This window comes from Mytilus californianus, unplaced genomic scaffold, assembly GCF_021869535.1.
Source record: "Mytilus californianus isolate M0D057914Y unplaced genomic scaffold, xbMytCali1.0.p SCAF_9, whole genome shotgun sequence".
NCBI lineage: Eukaryota > Metazoa > Mollusca > Bivalvia > Mytilida > Mytilidae > Mytilus > Mytilus californianus.
The window spans coordinates 51,070,992-51,090,562 of NW_026262745.1; the positions used below are offsets into that span (position 1 = coordinate 51,070,992).

General features: G+C 34.5%; 1 protein-coding gene across 3 annotated transcripts in view; it reads right to left on the reverse strand.

Annotated features, from left to right (window-relative positions):
* The window catches only part of LOC127715984 (uncharacterized), a 55,116-nt gene extending 39,522 nt beyond the window's left edge, over positions 1 to 15,594 (reverse strand). For 2 of the 3 annotated variants that reach the window (XM_052222088.1, XM_052222086.1), the window contains exons 1-3: positions 11,703 to 12,106; positions 8,212 to 8,369; positions 7,833 to 7,962 (exon numbers count right to left, since the gene is read on the reverse strand). In XM_052222088.1, coding sequence (XP_052078048.1) covers positions 7,833 to 7,962; positions 8,212 to 8,369; positions 11,703 to 11,956 — 542 coding nt within the window. In that variant the 5' untranslated portion in view covers positions 11,957 to 12,106. Of the gene's footprint in view, positions 1 to 7,832; positions 7,963 to 8,211; positions 8,370 to 11,702; positions 12,107 to 15,496 lie in introns of those variants that run through there. The other variant, XM_052222087.1, reaches the window with a different exon arrangement.
* Between the last annotated feature and the right edge of the window lie 3,977 nt (positions 15,595 to 19,571).

A 19,571-nucleotide genomic window follows, 5' to 3' on the forward strand; every position in this document is an offset into this window, starting at 1 on the left:
GAGCTCATCGTGGTTATTTGCGATCCGCCGATTATAATAGTAAAGAAGAGGGGAATGAGCTCATCCCTGTTGCAGCCCCAGATACAGATACTGCTGTAGAAAAACTAGAGCAGGGCATGCAATCAATTCAAAATATGATTAAGGAACTTACAATTGAAAGGGGTAAGTTAAAAGATGGAGAACGCTTGCGGGGAAATCTCACAAATGACAAAAAATGTTACATTTTTGGTAAAAGTGGTCACTTTGTGAGAGAATGCCCACAACGAAAACCACACGACAATTCATTCCATAGAGGCCGAGGTGGTGGATATAATAGACGTGGACGAGGGGATAGATACCAAACCCCTCGATCAAATGACAACGGATCGTCTAGTGTCATTAGTAGAATGAATAATGGCAGAAAACCAAACGTATCTATAGTTGACGAGGCTTGAATGTACATTGAAGTGCATATGAATAATAAAGATGCAAAGTTTCTAGTTGATACAGGAGCGACTCTTTCAATTATTTCTTCTAGTTTCTATTACCAGCTAAATAGAAAGCCTAATCTTGAAGAGTGCAACAAACAAATAACCTCGGCAAATGGAGGTCTCTTATCTGTGAAAGGGAAAGGAATTTTAATGTGTGAATCGGGAATACTTTCTTTCGGTTAGAAGCTGTTGTAGCTGATATTCGCGCCGATGGTATTCTAGGCTTAGATTTTCTCAAAGACAATGATTGTGTTATTGATGTGGTAGCAAAGAAATTGATTGTTAGTGGGAAAGACTATCCTGTTCAATTTGAGGGTAAGCTTGGATGTTATAGAATTGTCGCATCAGAAACGATTAGTATGCCACCTGTACGTGAAATGGTTATTTCTTGTGTAGTATGCGTACCGAAGGGACAAACAATGAAACACTTCGAAGGGATAGTAGAACCTTTGGAGAACAAACTGGAACAGGATGGACCATTAGTTGCTCGAACACTGGTAAATACCGATGATCAAGTGCCTATCCGACTTATGAATTTGTGCAAGGAAGTGCAAGTTATTCACAAAGGGACAAGTATAGGACAAGTGCATGAAGTCATAAGTATTTCAGATCAGAAGCAACATAATTCAGATCCGGAAATTTCTCTCAGGCCGGATTTACAGAACTTGCTGGAAAAATCAAGTAAACACCTCAATAGTGACCAAGAAAGACAGCTACGAAAACTAATTCTTAGATATAAAAAATCATTTGCCGAGACTGATAAAGATCTTGGAAGAACTAAAAGAGGGACGAAAGATACCAGAGGGACAGTCAAACTCATAGATCGAAAACAAACTGACAACGTCATGGCCAACTAACCTTATCAAACACAAAATAAATACAGGAGATGCGCCTGCTTTCAAAGAACCACCCAGGCGTACGCCGGTACATCTACAATGTGAATTAGACAAAAATATTTATGAAATGCTAGAGAAGGATGTAGTTGAGCCATCCAATAGTCCTTGGGCATCAGGAGTGGTGCTTGTCAAGAAGAAGGACGAGACATATCGATTTTGTGTTGACTATAGACGACTTAATAAGGTAACTCCCAAGGATCGACGATTCTCTGGAACAACTCTCAGGGAATGCTTGGTTTTCCACTCTTGATTTGTGTAGTGGTTATTGGCAGGTAGAGTTAGACCCAGCAGATCGTTACAAGATAGCCTTTGCAACCAGGAAAGGTTTGTTTCAGTTTAAAACAATGCCATTTGGATTATGTTGTGCACCCAGCACGTTTGAGCGGCTAATGGAGACCGTGCTTGCTGGACTACAATGGAATATTTGCTTGATATATTTAGATGATATCATAGTTATGGGAAAAACATTCAGCGGCATGATTCAGAACCTGGAAAAGGTGTTTGGACGCCTTCAAAAGGCTGGTCTGAAATTGAAAGCCAAAAAGTGTTGCTTGTGTGTCAAAGAAGTTCTTTTCTTAGGACATGTCATTTCTGAAACTGGGATTGCCACGGACCTTTCAAAAATAGAGGCTACAAAGAATTGGCAAACGCCATTAAATGTTTCTGAATTAAGATCCTTTCTAGGGTTATGTGGCTATTATCGGAGATTCATAAAAGATTTTTCAGCTGTGGCTAAATGTCTCCACAGATTAACTGAGAAAGGTAGGGATTTTGTTTGGAAACAAGAATGCGAAGATTCGTTTAAATTCCTTAAGATTAAATTGACCAGTGCACCTATTCTAGGGCATCCCGATTTTTCACGTCCATTTATACTTGATACTGACGCCAGCAACCAAGCTATCGGTTCTGTACTTTCTCAAGTTGGTGAAGATGGAAAAGAAGTCGTCATTAGCTATGCAAGTAAAAACATTGAATAAAGCCGAAAGACACTATTGTGTGACAAGAAAAGAACTTTTGGCTGTGGTTTATTTTGTGAAACACTTTAAACATTATCTTTATGGGAAAAAGTTTACTGTCCGTACTGTCCATGGTTCCCTTCGCTGGTTCATGCAGTTCAAGAATCCAGAGGGTCAAATTGCTCGGTGGCTTGAGGTTTTGAGTGAGTTTGATTTTGAAATTTTCCATCGACCCGGCCAAAGACATAATAGTGCTGATGCTTTAAGTCGGATACCATGTAAACAATGTGGATACAACTATAATTGGGAAAAGAAATTGCAAAACGAAAAGGGCATCGTCCGAGCAGTCAACGATAATCTCTCTAATGAGCTTTCGCAAGTCGAACAACTTACTTTGAAGGAATTGCAAGAAAACGATAAAGACATTCAATTTATTAAAGAGTCTTTTCTGAATAAGAAGAGACCCCAATTCTTAGAGATATCGGGAAGGAGTTTGTCTGTTAGATGTTTGTGGTCTCAATGGGATATTCTCGAAATCATTGAAGGTATACTTTACCGACGATTTAAAACCTCTGACAAATCGAAAAATCGGTTACAAGCGATAGTGCCATATAATGAGAGGAGAAATGTACTCTTTCAGTGCCATGATAATAAAACTTCTGCACATTTGGGAGTTCGAAAGACAATTGAGAGAATTCGTCAGAAGTATTACTGGACTGGATTACAAGCTGATGTTCGTAGATACATTATAGGATGCGAATTTTGTAACCGAAGGAAAAATCCTTGCCGAACCAATAAAGCTCCCATGCAATTGGTTCAAAGTTGTCATCAAATGGAACGAATTGCTGCTGATATTTTGGGAGAACTTCCAGAAACGGATAACGGCAACCGGTATATTCTGGTAGTCTCAGACTATTTTTCTAAGTGGACTGAAAGTTTCGCCATGCTGAACATGGAAGCCGTAACCGTGGCAAATCTAATTGTTGAACAGGTAGTGGCACGGTTTGGCGTCCCATCATACCTACACTCAGATCAAGGACGACAATTTGAGAGCAATTTATTCAGTGAAATGTGTCGTTTGTTAAATATCAAGAAAACAAGAACAACATCTTATCATCCTCAGTCGGACGGACAAGTTGAGCGTTTCAATAAAACATTGGATACCATGCTTAGTACATATGTGAACGAGCATCACAAAGATTGGGACAAACACCTTCCGTATGTGATGATGGCGTATCGAAGTGCAGAACACGAGACCACTGGTTTTACTCCAAACTATCTCATGTTGGGTAGGGAAGTTTCTAAGCCAATTGACTTGATGTATGAGATTCCTGTTGATGTACAGAGTTTTCTAGGTAATCAATGGGCGTTGGAGTTGAAAGAACGTATGGAAGAAGCCCATGAGAAAGTAAGACAAAATACCAAATCTTCCATGTTAAGGCAGAAGAGGTATCATGATTTGAAACTGTCATGGCAGGATTTTCGGAAAGATGACGAAGCCTATGTTTATTTTCAGGTAAAGAAGGTCGGACTGTCATCGAAATTAACCTCTTATTAGAGAGGTCCATTTAAGGTACTCGAGAAGTGTACCGATGTGACATATAAATTTAATTGTGGTCAAAGAGGGAAAACTCTGATCATTCATGTAGACCGTATGCGAAAACGGAATCCTCAAATACTTGAGGGAGAGAGTGTGTAACCATTAGAACCACCCGAAACTCTAAGTGATACAAATGAGATAATTGTAGAAAGAGAGCCTGAGGTATTAGAGCATGCTGAGAGTGTCCCTGTTGAGGGTGGTGAACAGCACACTATAGAGGATGTACCACTGGGAAAAATAGGAACAAGTTCAAATTTTTTCAAACTGGAGTGGAAGAAGGAGACAGCCACCCGTTTGGATGAAAGATTACAGTGATTAGATGTTTAAGTTTTAATTTGTAAATAGCTATGTGATTTTGCCTCTTTTATTGTTACATCATTTTTATTTGTGCCAATTTAGTATCAGTGTTTTTCTTTATCATTGCAGTTCAAGATGCCAAAGACAAAAGTGACGCCCAGAAGGGGGAATATTCCTATCTCAATGGAAGTTGACGCTAGTGAGCGGATGCTTTGTCCTTTCTGCCCTCCACCTTTAGGACCAAGGAACAAAGAAACAAGCATATAATTGAATGCACAGATTCAAGATTATTTTGTGACTTGTGCTCGTATAACACCACCAAACGGGTATATCTTAATAAGCATATCAAGAACATTCATTGCTCAGCTGAACCCGGAAAGGAAGGTACGGAAATCGAGAATAACGATAAGGCTGACAATAATAATAACAATGTGACTCAATCTTCAGAAGAAAAGAGAATTGACAAAGACCACAATAAGATAGATCAGAAGTACCCCGAGAAGGTTGATAATAATAGTGAGTCTTCAAGCTCGGAAGAAGATACCGGCAAAGAAGAAGTGGACAATTCAAAAAGTCTATTTGAGGACATTTCAAGTGATGAAGATATTGTTGAGATTAGTGTTGACAAAGTTAGCCGGAGGCGGCTAATATGGCTGATAAGCCAACAACTTCAACTGTAGAGATTGGACGAATAATAAGAAAGGTTACGAGACCAACTCCGGTGCACACGCCAAGAGGAAAAGTACAGGATCTTAGGCAGAAATTGGCAAAGACTTTGGCCCCTCAATTAGTGAATACACCTAAGATTCACACTATAAGGGGAATGGAAACGGTTGGTGCAAAGGAGCAGTCTGCAAAGGAACCAAGACTAGTGACCAAGTACATCAAAATAATAATAGATTATGAAGAAAATGGCAAAAAAGATCAGAATCATTGAGAAGAAAGTGCCAGCTGATTCAATATAGACAGTTTACAGTGTACTGACATTCATTTTGTTTCGTTAAATAAAGTCAACAAGAGTTTGATTGTATAGATAATGTACTCTTTGTGTTTTATTGTGTTGTCCAGCCCTTTTATGTTCTGGAGTCCGTCGGATGGGGACGTTAAATCCGAGGCCCCATGTACAGGAACATGTCACGCCCTGTGCATGTAAAAGACCCCTCCTGCAGATTTCGTTAAGAGTAGGCTCCTTGGGGCCGCTGCTGAGGCAAAATTTGTTAGGGACCTTTTAAATTTATTCTTTGGCAGTGACGCTCAAAATTACAGACGTTAATAGGAAAGAGGTTAATGTTAGAAACAGGGATATTTTGAAGTAGGAAGTTTTAAAAAGTTTTTTCGGACAAAAAGAGAAATCCTGTCAATAGTGTTTGTGCATAAGAAGAAAGTTCAATATGGTTGATATGGCTGACTGGAATTTGGACATATAGGTAGACTTTGTATCTACGGGTTGTGTCTTGTGATGTCATCAGTTTTGATCTGATGGACAAAAGGGTAGCCTGACATTATTGTCGGATGTAATGGTGCCTGACGTTGTGGTCAGAAGATATATATATAGTTGAAGATATATATGGTCAGAATCTAACCAAAGTTGTTTTGGTATTGTGAAGTGGCAAAGCGGGAAAAGTCTTTGTCTTGATGTATATATGTCCAATGGAAATAGTGCCTGCACTATGGTAGCGTTTGGGTATGAAAAATGACCACTTTGATAGATGATTTCTCAGCATGTCAAATGTATTCAAGGAGTCATGCGAGGACGCATGGTTTTTGAGGCGTGGGTAATGTAACGAAAATACCTGTTTTGTTATGGTATACAATAATTCCGGCGAGTGAAAATGGTTAAAGCATGTCAACCTGTTCATTTGTTACATTTAGTTCCTCCTAAATAAGGAGCACACTTTGTTAATTACTGAAACACCCCTTTTATTGATAATAGACTTGTTAACAGTCATGTGATAAGTATACCTTCTTGACAACCCTTCAATTGGGACTTGGACTCGTCCATTTAGGTAGTATATAAGACCGGAGAGAGAGCAGTTCAGTGTCAGTGTATAGACCATTCTTAACGGATATATTTATATATAGTGAATAGTGAGTATAATTTGTTCTTTGGATTAAAATAGTGAATTCCAAGTGAAGTGTGGATTATTAGTAATAATTCTAAGATTCGGAATTCTAATAATATATCCAGGGAATAAATAAGTGATAGCTATTTGACAGTGAAAATATATAGTGTTCAATTTGCTACTTTATTTGGTATAGTTGGGTTAATTGATTTGAATAGTGTATAGTATAAATAATTCATTTAGCAAAGTTGGAGTATTCTGTTATTGTTGTATTAAAGTGATTATAGGCTATTGTGTTCATTTTGCTACCTAGTGATCTATTTGACAGATAGTGCAAATTGATAGTGCCGTTGACTTGTTTTATTCCATTGTGCTGTGCAGATTGACAGTGCCGTATGACTTGTTTTTCTTTCATTGTGCTGTACAAAGATATATTTGAAAAGTGTGTTTGTTATCTAAATTCTACTTGGCTGTGGTATAAATCAACCGTTTTATAGTGCGCTTGCAAGTGTTTCTTGTGTCATAGTTATATATATGTGTTTTGGTTATCATTGTTTAATATTGGAGTGACTTGCAAATAACGATTCTGATTGATATTTCGGGATATACTTTGGAAACTAGAATTTGTCTATTTCGGTACGAAACCATTTAATCGCTCGGGTTTACACGTTAATTACAATAGAAAGCTTGGACACAATCAGAAATAGTTTTAAAAAATTCACTCCATAACAACCCACATAACGTTTTAATACATCCGGTCAAAGCCTAAAATATCTAATGTAACATTTTATGAATTACATGCATTTGCAATGTATATGCATCTAGCTGTTTAACATTACAGAAAGGATTATAGAAAGGTACGTATACAATACTACACACCGATATGATTTTTTCTACGCGATTGAGTTATTCGTATGATAGTTCCATTTTGAGGGAGAGCCTAACTTTATAGAAAACATGTTGACTTATTTATTCGAACATATATATAAGAGTCTATAGAAAACAACCAACCAGTAAATTTAATACATACTGGACAGTCTAACGACTGTACAGCACAAACAAACACACACAATTATAAATGTTTAAAGTCTTTAGATTCTTGCAACGATACTAATAAAAGATGAAATTATACAAGCAAGATGAAATAAATAAAGCTCTTTAAAAAAGACAAAGACTTCATTGTTTTGTCACATTTTGAAAAGGGACCGACACTTTGTTGGGCCGAAATATCTACGATATAATATAAGTATGTTAAGCATTACACATGTCGTTTACTTTAATCTAAACCTATCAATGTATGTAAAATTTAAATATTAAATTGACAATAAATTCGAACAGATATTTGGGATATTTTATGAAGAAATTGCTGTTAGACACGAGGCATTTGCTTTAGTCTTTCAGATAATATCTATGACGGCGAGGTGCAAAATATCACTGTTTCTTTTTTTTTTAATTTTGGTATTTCACGGAAATATTTTCTCATTACCCAACCTTTTCCCCCACTACCTAGCAGGTTTGTCTTCGAAATTCAGTTGATTAATGTTTAGTACCTTTCAATACCAAGCATTTGGCACACCTTTTCGTCAGCAACATTTGTGTTACACACTTGCACATAGGAATTATTCATGAAAAACTCAAGTACTACGTCTTCTTTAAATCTGCTTATTCTCCACATCTGCTCTGTAAAATAATTTTGATTATAAACATTTTTTATCTATCATTTCAATCAGAACTATTGTAATGGCGATGATATACCCCCAAAGATAAAACGTCTTGTAAGTTTTAATGATACTGTAAGCCTTCCCATTACGAATAGATATGAAGACAAATTATGAATGAGATATACGCTTCCTTTTCAAATAAAATGGAAGACTCATTGGTCAATATTATAAAGAAAAGATAAAAACATAGAGGCAGAAAAAATTTTACCACATCGAACGCCTACATCCTCTTCGTGATTGCAGTTATGAGTTCGCCAGGTTGTATGTTTACAGTCCATTATGTCCTTTTCAGAACCAATACATGTAACATCGTCAAGAGTTATTGGCTTATTTCCATAACGATAATTTAAATTCATCACCGCATTACTGGAAAACAAAGATATACAGTACAAATGAAAGATGACAAACCTTCAAAAATTATGTTTGTATATCGGGAGTTCAATCTTAATATTTCTCCTTTTTAAGTTGGATTTTGTCAGTTCCATTTTGCACTTCCATCATGACATTTCTCTCTTCCAACTTGATAATTCTCACTTCCAGCTTGAAATTTCTTACTTCCACGTTGATATTTCTCACATCCAACTTGACATTTCTATTATTTACTAGTACATGATAATTATTAAAATGTCTGACAATCATCCGGCAAAAGAAACAGAAAAGAAAAACAAACTAGACGACCCTTTTTAGAAAATAATGAGAGACGGGAAAACGAAAAGATAGCGCACTAAGAAAACAAAACAATCATATATGGCATAAACAACTTTACAATTCCAAAGCAACCACCCCCCCCCCCCTCCCCCCCCCCCCAAACCATTGTGTTAACTTATCACATAACCATAAATTCCCCTTTTTTATGTCAGCGTAGGGTAAGGGTGTCGGTAAAATGTCTGCATAGTTAATTGACTTTCTGAACATGTCTAATATTCGTTGGAAATATCATTGTATCGTCCTCTTTTTCTGGTTTTTGCTTGCTATGTGCAAAGGGTATCACTAGTGGAGCGTTAACTACTACTATTCCGAGAATAGGCGTTACTTCACAGACAGGAAACAAGCATTCTAGTCTTAAGATTTGTGCAACGATACTGATGTAAGACGTACGTATATTACAATTTTACATCAGTATCTTTGAACAAATTTTAAGACTTATATGTATAAAAAAAAAAAAAAAAAAAAAAAAAAAAAAAAAAAAAAAACAACTATGGTATGCCTAGTAGTTAAAGTCACAAATATAATACTTTGTTAAAAAAAATGACTTGTAAGAATATTTGAATGCAGATACACTTTTTGATTTAATAATTTCACTGGATAGTGAACTGCACACTTTTGGACCAATCCTCGCTAAACATCAAAAATAATATAGGACTTAAAACTAATACAGGTGTACCTGTTTCTAATGTATATACATTTGAAAAATTGACTTAAATATAGAAATCGTCAAGAATTTCAATTATCTAGGTGTATAATTTTCAAGAACTTGAAATTTTAAGACATGTAAAGTTGCCACAATCTTTCTGTTGAATGTTAAAGGACCTTTTTGGCAAACTTGTTTAACAAATTCTACTATATGGTTGTGAACTATGGGGATTAGGTATTATGCTTGAAAAGGTTCATCTGAAATCTAAACTTATACTCAACGTTTAGTCTACGACACCTAACTCTATAATTTATGACGAGTTGGGCAGAGATACCCATTAGATATTGATATTGAAATAAAAAACGATGATGATGCTGATGATTATGGATGGCTGCTTAACATCCTGTGGCAAATTAAATTTATATTCAGGATGAGAACACGTTAATGTAATATGAATGTTAAGCCAGCTTTGCACAAGACCGATAAGCTGGGCTTGACTTTTAATGTGCTAGTTCACAAGGTTACAGTCCGCAGGAAAACGTGTCATCCTACCCGGTGACATTATTCCGAGCCGACCAGTCTTTGCTCTTACTCTTTAATGCCGCGGGTTTGGCGGATACGCAGCAAATACCAGTCTTTGGTTTGACCCGGCCGGGTATGAACCTACGATCTCTAGCACTCATGGCGAACACCTAGGCGTTATATCCTAAACGAATGTGGACTTTCTTTTATATGGACATATTAAACTCTTTATGATGCTAATAAACTTAAGCGTGCTGTTAAAGCTAGGTTCTGAAATACAGAATCCTTGCAAAAACTATGAATTACCGACTGTTTAAAGAATTGCTTACAACTGAAAAATATTTCGATGTACTAAGTGAAAAAGATATGTTTAAATTCTGTACAAGAAAGGCATACACTGCAAATAGAATGCGGGAGGTAGTCTAATACCGCAAGATTAAATCGATCATGTCCTTTATGTGAAGATGGCGATATTTGTGATGAACTCCATTATCTTCCAGATGTTAGTTTTTTACAACAGAAGGAAAAGAAAACAAAATCACGAAAAATTGTAATTCTCTTAACTTCATGGAAATTGTGAATACATCCAAACAATCTAAGCTTATAAATTTGTGTGAGTTATAATCGATGAAGTTGATTCTGTCAATTAACCTTCTTTCTCATATATATATATGCATTATACATTTTTAACATGTAAACATATTTATTGCGAGGATTCTATCAATTCGAAAAATGCGACTGAGTGAATATTGCAATAATAAGAACTCGCATTCTGATATTTGATGCAAATATTTGTATGCACCTTTTCCTGAAATCGCAATAATTAATCTCGCATTTGTGTTCATTTTTCAAAAATTGCAATAATAAATTTCTGAATTTACAATATCTCTATTTTGTTCCTCGACATATGTATACCATAAAGTTTGTATTCTTGTATAATTTCTATGAGATAATAGACCATTTTCATATTACCGACTTTTTTTACTCCGGGTTCTATACTTTTTCGACAGGTTACCTACTCCATAGTAGGACATCCTGGTACTCGATCAATTACGAGCAACCAACAGAAGTAAGATCAAATATTTAATCGGTGCAATTTGGGGGAAAGTTTACTGTTTTCCGATGATTTAGTCATGTATAGAAAGTATTAAACAGTTAGCTTTCCCTCAAAACTGTACTGATTAAAAGCTTGAATTTACTTATTTACGTTGCTCTTGTCTGACCGAGTACCAGGATGTCCTAACACAGAGAAGTTAACCTGTCGAAAATAAATAAATTCCGGAGTCAAAAGTCGGTAATATGAAAATGGTCTATTATATAACCGAAATGGATACGACTTGATAGCTATCGGCCAAATATCAAGTAAACCAATGTAGTGAAGTATGATATTTTCTACATTTTTTGTAATTTATGATCCAAAATGCTTTACACTGATCCAGAAATATCGCCTCTACTAAATCGCCTTCATCAACGACTTTTAGATGTAACGATTTATCTTACAAAGACGGCATAGCAGTTTGACAGAAATTTTGTTATGGTTCGTACTAGGAAATTTATCTCAAAACCGGTGATTTTGAAACATAAAATATTTCAAAACATTCGTAACATATAGTTTAAATCTGGTTTGCAACAGGCAATTTGACAAAATAGCTTACTATTGTTTTCGACCATATTTTTACATCAAACTATGTTTTAAAAAGAACTGCACACAAGAAATAAAAATTCCTTACTTAATCTTTAAAACTTTTAATTTACATTAAATGAAATTCCCGTCGTTCATACTAGTATATGAAAAAAAAAATAGAGATTATATTGATACTAACCCTTCAAATCCCAACATTCTACAAACCACTCTAGCTGACGTCTGATTGAAGCCATTATCACAGACATTGCCCCATTCGTTATTGTAAAACACCTCTAAGCGTCCCTCATAAACTTCAACGCCATTTTTGTAAAGGGATTTTCCATCCACAAGTCTAACTTTTGATGCATCTGGAAACCATAATATTTTATATGTAAATTTTTGATAAAAAGCAATAGACAAATCCTGGTTTTTGCACTGAAATTGGTAGAACATGATTTAAATTCGAGAGTTATTAATTGGGTTTGACATCGAAAAGGGGAACTATTTGAAGCTCCCCGGAATAAAATGTTTTGACTTGCTAATACATAATTTCCAGTACAGCAAAAAGTTAAGATTTCTGTTTATGATCTGAAAAGATATAAAAGACAGGGTTTGCATGACTAATTCTGGTTCAACTGTTTCTTCTTTCTTTTTGGGGCGAGGGAGTATTTAGCTATGATGGTTCGATTCCATTAGAGCAGGTTCTTTAATAATACCTTCCCGACTAGTCGGTGTGCCTTTCAATTATTTTCTGGCTGTCCGCATAGCCTGAAATTAGTAGTACTTTTGCTAATTAATATTCATAATATGTAAATGAGAATTGTACCACGTGATAATAGTTTGAACTGGACTGGCTTGATATCATTAAAATCTTTATAACACGGATATTATAAGTTGCCCGTCACATAGTCCTTGTTTATAATCACTCTGATATTTGCGTAAAGTTGTCAGGCGGTCAAAATCAAAACAATGAACGCGAATTTAGTGAATTTTTCGTGTTTTCGTGAGTTTATTCTTCTTGAAATAGGGGCATTTGACTTTACGTGGGAACCTAGAGTTCAACGACTACACATACAAGGTTTGGACTTGCTTATTCTTTGGACATTCAAGTTTCATCCCCGCAACCTGTTTTTGTAATGACCTTGTTAGCCAATTTTCAACACGAAGTTTGCAAATTTGACGTTTAAGCCATTTTAGCCTGTATTTTATACTGCAATGTTAAAAGCCTCTCGCTTCGATTTTTAAAATAGCTCAGGAACCTTGATTTTTACAACGACAGTCATTATGTTTCGTTTAAATGGTGTATATTGTTGTGTATATTTATTTTCTGTCCCCGTAACCTGTCTATCACTTTAATTAAAGTTAAAACAGACATTTTTTTTTTAAATTCCCTTTCATTTCAATATAATTTCAGTGACCCGTATTCGATTTCTTTAGTATAATATTCAAATAAGCAAAGTGGCGTTGATTTCTGGATATGGTTTATAACGTATGCTAAGTCAAAATTACATCATCTGATTTCAATCATTAATGTGCACAGTGTTTATATTCATATTACGAAGGTCTGTGTCGTCTTTGTAAAAAAGAAAGAAAAAAAGTGACAAAAAGTATTCTTTATTTTGGTTAAAAAGAGGTTTTAATAGATATGTTGTTTTCCTAATATTTTGATGAAAAATTATAATATAGTTTAATGATCTTTAATATGCTATTCCAAATTTATTCTGGGAGTATCAAATTTGCGGCATGTGAAAATTGAAAAAAAATGACTTTTTTTGTGAAAAAAAAAATAATTATGAGAAACATCTTTTTATTCATATGTGCTAGAATTTCAACAAAAAAGATGTTGTTATAATATTGAGGTAAAATATAGAATTCCAAATTGATTCATAGTGTCAAGTTTACGGTAAAAAAAAACGTTTTTTTATAAGAAAAACAATAAACAAGCATAAATTTGATAAAAGACAAATTTCAAGATCCCCCTTCTGTTCTAGGAATTAGATTAAACTGAAATAGGTAAAGTATGATATTCTCAATTAATTACCGGTGTCCAACTTGCGGTACAAGGATGGGAGTTTATAGTCATATTTATATAACCCACTCAATCATTGGGGAATTTCATCAATCTAGATTCACTTTTGAAAATACTTAAATATTAAAGAAGTATGAGTCAGAATTTCACATCTAAGGACCGCATAGCTTTTTAAATAATAGGTTTGAGGTAAATACTGTGTTCTGTAGTAAGGAAAATAACTCCCGTTAAATGCAGATATTTGATTCTTAATTGCACTGTTATTTCAACCAGCAATAGGAGCATATCATCGTATGCAAAGGTGATCATTTATCCAAGACTTCCTTTCCATACGTGTCACATTTATTTCAGTGTCCTATAAAATTTGCGGCTCATAATAATAAGACACTAGCAACAGTTGAGGCTGCAAAAAAAAAACAACGATTACATTAGAATAACATGAATAAAATAAAAAGATATTGATGAATTAGAAATAAGCGCGTCTTTGAAAAAATATCTATAAAAATAAGCGCGTCTTTGAAAAAAAATATCTATAAAAATAAGCGCGTCACTCTTTGGAAAAAAGCATCTATTTCTATTGCTTAGAAACGGGAATAAATTGCGAGATTGCTTTACAGTGTGCTGTTTTTAATCTTGCACACCTATAACTTATCTTTGTTCTACGATGCAAACATTGTGTACATATACTTGTGTAAAATAGTTAACATTGCACTTAGGCGAACAAGTACCGTGTTGTAGTACCGGATATTGTACATGTGGGGACGTGACATCGGTTGACCTGTGTAAGTTCATATTAATCGTTTTATTATATTCAATGTATCTGGTAAATCTAATAAGTCAGCTGTGATTTATACAGATAAAGATTTTAGCATATACAAATAAGGTATTTACCGAACAAATAAAAAAACTTTGAGGAATACATGGAATTTCCATTTCCGTTCTCAATTTTATGGAATAGGGGATATATAAGATTTTTACAAATACATTAATTGTTTTGTCTAAGAAATTTCTCCAATAACAAAGATTATTGTACAATACATTACCAAAGAAAAGAGGACGGATTTTGGTTACGGCAAAACATATCCGTCGTCATCTGTTGCACAGATACTAAAAATCTCAACCAAATTATGAGGGCGTCCATAAAACGTTTGAAGGGGGAATTTAACTCTACCACAAGGAACCTTTTGTTCAAAAGCTGCCATGTAAACAACAATCCTTTATCAAAGATATAATGATAGGTAACGCAAGCTCTGGTGTATCAACTTATTAGATTAGATAAGAATCAAGCATCGATATCAACTCCATACAAAGGATTAGGGGCCATAATGTCCATCTGGACCAAACTTTAGTGCTAATGTAAAAATCACCATACTTGAGCTTAACTTTGCCTCAACAAAATTAAGATATATAAATAATTGTAAAAATAAAAAAAAAATTTCAAATATGACGAGTTAGCATGATAACAAACCATTACGAAATAACTTAATATATTAATAAAGTATAGTATATAAATGTTTTGTATCAACTTTTGTGTTTTTTGGGGTTGGAAAATTACGAACGTACAAAAATAAAAACCTATGTCTAGATCTGGATGGAAAATATAAATGGCTATAATAATTGTAAAGCCTCGCTTGGATTATTATGATGTTATTTTCCTGCGGCCAATGTTTCCAAAAACGAAATATGGATGGAAATCGGCTGAAAATTAGCCTTTTCATTACTTTTAGAACTTAATAATCAGCATGTTTGGACATAATAACGACGTTATAACATGATTGTTAATCTCGTATGATTGATTTGTATTTCTTAATTTAATGCATTTTTTTTTCATATTTTGAGATAGTTAGATAGTTCTCAAAAGCTTCATTTTCCTGGGTCAAAAAAGGGACTTTAATGTTAACCCTATACACAGTTATTTAACAGATGATTTACTACATTCGCATGCAAAACATTTAAATCATTACCTGTTACTTGTCTGGCAAAACAACAAGAGACAAGATAGAATATAATCCAGCTCATCTCTGCTGCACAGACGTCTGCAAGTTTATTTCAGCTACTCATTAGTGAAATAAGATCATAATGGAAAATTTGCTGAAAGATTCTTATCAATTAAGTGGTCTAATATGTTATCCCATTGAAACAATTAAAAACGAAGTATTCACATGACATGTGTATCAAGTGTGTTTGTCATGACAATTTGCGGAACGGGGAACAGGGAGAAGGGTTCGAGTCACAGGGCATATTTTTGCACTTACCAAGGTACATGTTGGTGACCAGTCTGGTTTAAGTTCTGACCATAGTACTAGTATTCAATTTGGCGGTCTCTTTTGATAATGCTGACCCTTGGTCGTATAGTCTTACCTTTTACTTAAAAAATGTACCAAGCTTAAAAATTAGTACATCTCGCACACGTTTCGTCTGCTTAAGACTCGTCAGTTGCCAATCAAACCAGTTCTCTGGGCGGTGGCGTTGACGTTCGAGTCGGCATCGTCAGCATTTAGATTCAGTCTGTGGTTAAGGTTTTTAAGACATCAATAACCTTATCAAACTTTCATTGAATTTATGAAATTTGGACAGAAGCTTATTTATGACCAATAGACAGTATCCAGAGCAATATTTTGAAAATGTTTATTTTCATTTTTTGTATTTCATTGATAAATGGACTTATTTTTTTGACAGTTAACATCTAGATTTAGTTTGAGATTAAAGTTTATTAGTCATCAATTACGCTGTCAAACCTTTATAGAATTTTATGAAACGTTGACAGAAGCTTTTTTTATAATTAAGACATAATGTCTGAAGCAAACTTTTGACGATATATTTATTTTTTCAGTTTCAGTATTTTTCTGATAAATGAACTTAGTTTTTTACAGTAAACATTTACAGACAGTCAGGGATTGAATTTTTTTGACATGATACATTTGTAAACCTAAATGGATTGTTATGAAACTTGGACAAAAGCTAATCTTCAAGATCAAGAAATAGCATCTTAAGAAAAAGATTTTTAATGCTATATTTTACTAAAAGTATTCAGGTGTCATTTTGAATAAAGTTACATGTACTGTTTTGCTTGGTTGAATAAACAATATCACAACTTCAGAAATGAAGTGCCCACTTCTGTATGTACTTATTTCAGTCCATAATATAGTGATTGTCGTTGGTGGCTGCCATTTGTATTCGTGTATTTCTATTTTTCATAAATCAGGCAGTTGGTTTTCTCGTTTGAATTGTTTTGCATTATGTCATGGCGGGACATTTTATAGCTTACTATGCGGTATGGAGGTGGAACATTGTTAACGCTATTTTTATCTCTGGTGGATAGTTGTCTCATTGGCAATCGTACCACATATCCATATTTTCATATGTGTTAAAGTTGATCATTTAAATTGCAGCTAAAAGGGAACATTTACGTCAAATATAAAACAAAATAGCTAACATTCGGAATTTCTACATCCTTAAAAATTATATGTGTTGCTCTTAACTGTCACGGTAACTTTGGATTAAAAAAGATACAATTAAAATCAAAATCACGGAATGGTGATCCTATATTGGTGTTTACGTCCAGTGGCAAATATTGCATGCATATGAAGACGAGAACATGTTTGTGTGATATGTATATTGATAGTAAACATTCTTGGTACAAACCAAAAAACGCTGGGTCGGATCGACCAGTCTTTATTAAAAAAAAAGGAGATGTGGTATGATTGCCAAAAAAGAGGGATACTCGAACTCACAAGTCGAAGACAAGCTGAAAACGCAATGGCAAAAAAATACGAAAAACGACTAAAAGACATCAAACAACAATCTACAAACCTCAACATTATGTTTAATAATATAACATAAACCATTGCAGTTTGCTATGTTTATTAATCACGGCTGTTAAACTTTTTGCTTTAAAACAAAAACAAAACATTCTGTTTAATTTTTCATAGGTTCCAAAGGTGGAATCTATGCAGCAGACCAACTTGTTTTAACAACCATTTAACTTATTAGAGCAAACATTATCGAAAATAAACACATTTATTGGGTGTTTTGTTTACCGAAGCTCGGTGGTTACTCCAGCGTCATCAACCAATAAAAAAAAATGTTGCCATGATATAGCTATTGTAGCTGAAATAGGTCGTTTGCTCAAAGTAGTTCATCTACAGTTCTCATTAATTAGGCTGTCTACTATGAGGTGGTCAGTCCAAACTCCGCTTCTGGCGAGGTGTGTTCGACTCTGTTCTTAATTGACAAGGATTGTCAGTTCTTCCCGGCATTCTGATTCCCTGCATCATGCAACAAAACCTGGCATACATGATATAGCCATGGTAGCTGGAAGTGACGATAAACGCCAAATTAGAAATAAACAAATTATTTGTGTAGCTACCTATAAAAGGTATTCCTTTCCGCCAGGGAGCAATTAATTCGTGTGTTGCTGGATATTGTTTTGACATATTCGAGTAATAATCAAATAGTTACATTTATAATTTGTTGTTACAGTTGTCTGTTAGAAGCCATGCAAGATATATTTATATTATTTCTGTATGCTGTGCAATGACTGAATTGGTACGGTCTTGTTTCAAAGAGTTATATATTTCAAAACCTTAAAGTGTATTGTTATTTTTTCTTGATATATAGTCATTATTAATATTATTATTATTATTATTATTATTACTATAATATTATTATTATAATTTAAACTTTCAAAATATGAATCTCGGACATGAACATACCGTATATAAAATGTATAAACAAACATATGGTGACATAAAGTTGCTAAGCTCATCGTCCTGTGGTCTTTTGCTGATAGTTACATATGATTATCAGTGAAAATGTTACCCCATCTCGTTATTTTTATACAAAATAGGGAAATTTTTAATTAAAAAATAATACAACACAAACCAAATGAGAGTGAATCGTAATGTTGCATGGCAACATTTTGGAAGTCAAATGCTGTCCTTTGACGGGGTTAACTACCATTAAAAGGAATTGTCTTAAAGACTTATGCAAAAACGCATGTGCTGCATGATGAAATGAACAGCGAAGAATATCTGCGGACTTGTTGGTCTTTTTTGTCCACAAAGTAAGCTTCACCTACTATGTCTTTATTAGAACCAACCATTGCTGAAGTGAACAAAGTTTTAATGGTAATAGTCCTTTTGTCGTTCTTAGCAAATATCAAAAGTCAACATAAGTTTTTTAAATAATCAGTCGTGGTAAAATGTTAAAGAGTTTTTGTGAAAGAATCGAATAATGATGTTTTGTTCTTTCGTATGTTCGAACAAATAATGCTACGAAAATATTGAAACATAGTCTTGGAGAGTCGCGCATCGTAAATTATAGTTAACATTTTATCCCACAATAAGTGCATGCCTGTGCATCTGTAATTAATTGTTAGGAATGTCATATCTACAACTCTCTCATTTCAGATCTCTGGTTAGCAAATTAACAAGGGAAGGATTGGAACTGCTTGCAAGGAAACTTACATCAAACAGACAAGTCATAAGAAAGGCAGAACAGTTACTGAAGGACTACTCTGATCATACATTTCACCTAGATGAGTACATAGTTGTGATTGATTATGTCGTTGGTCGAATGGACGCTTTAGACAAACTTGCTCGTAGTTACTTTGTCGATGCTGCTGTTCAGCTTGGATTATTAAGTAGTGTTGGACTTGGTATTTACAACACGGTTGTTACATTGATTGGTATTTTTATTTGAAATAAAATGTAAAAAAAGAGACAATATGTATAGCTGTATATTTTTTTTATTTAAGGAATGTAGTCGGAAATAATTTCACGTCTTTCCCTTCGGACTTTTCTTTGTCCTCGTATGAAGCAGAGCTTACCGAAGGCTGTTGGGCGTCACTGGATTTGTTAAATGATTGGCCGAATCCTTAAAACTTTACATTCGCTACATGAAAATTATCATAAGTATAGAGATAAATTACATCGTATCTATGATGTATGCATAGCAGGAGACGCTGACCCTGTCGACGCACCCAACCGGTCTTGCCTCTTTTGGAGTTCATGTAATTTCCCTCATGTTTTGTTTGAT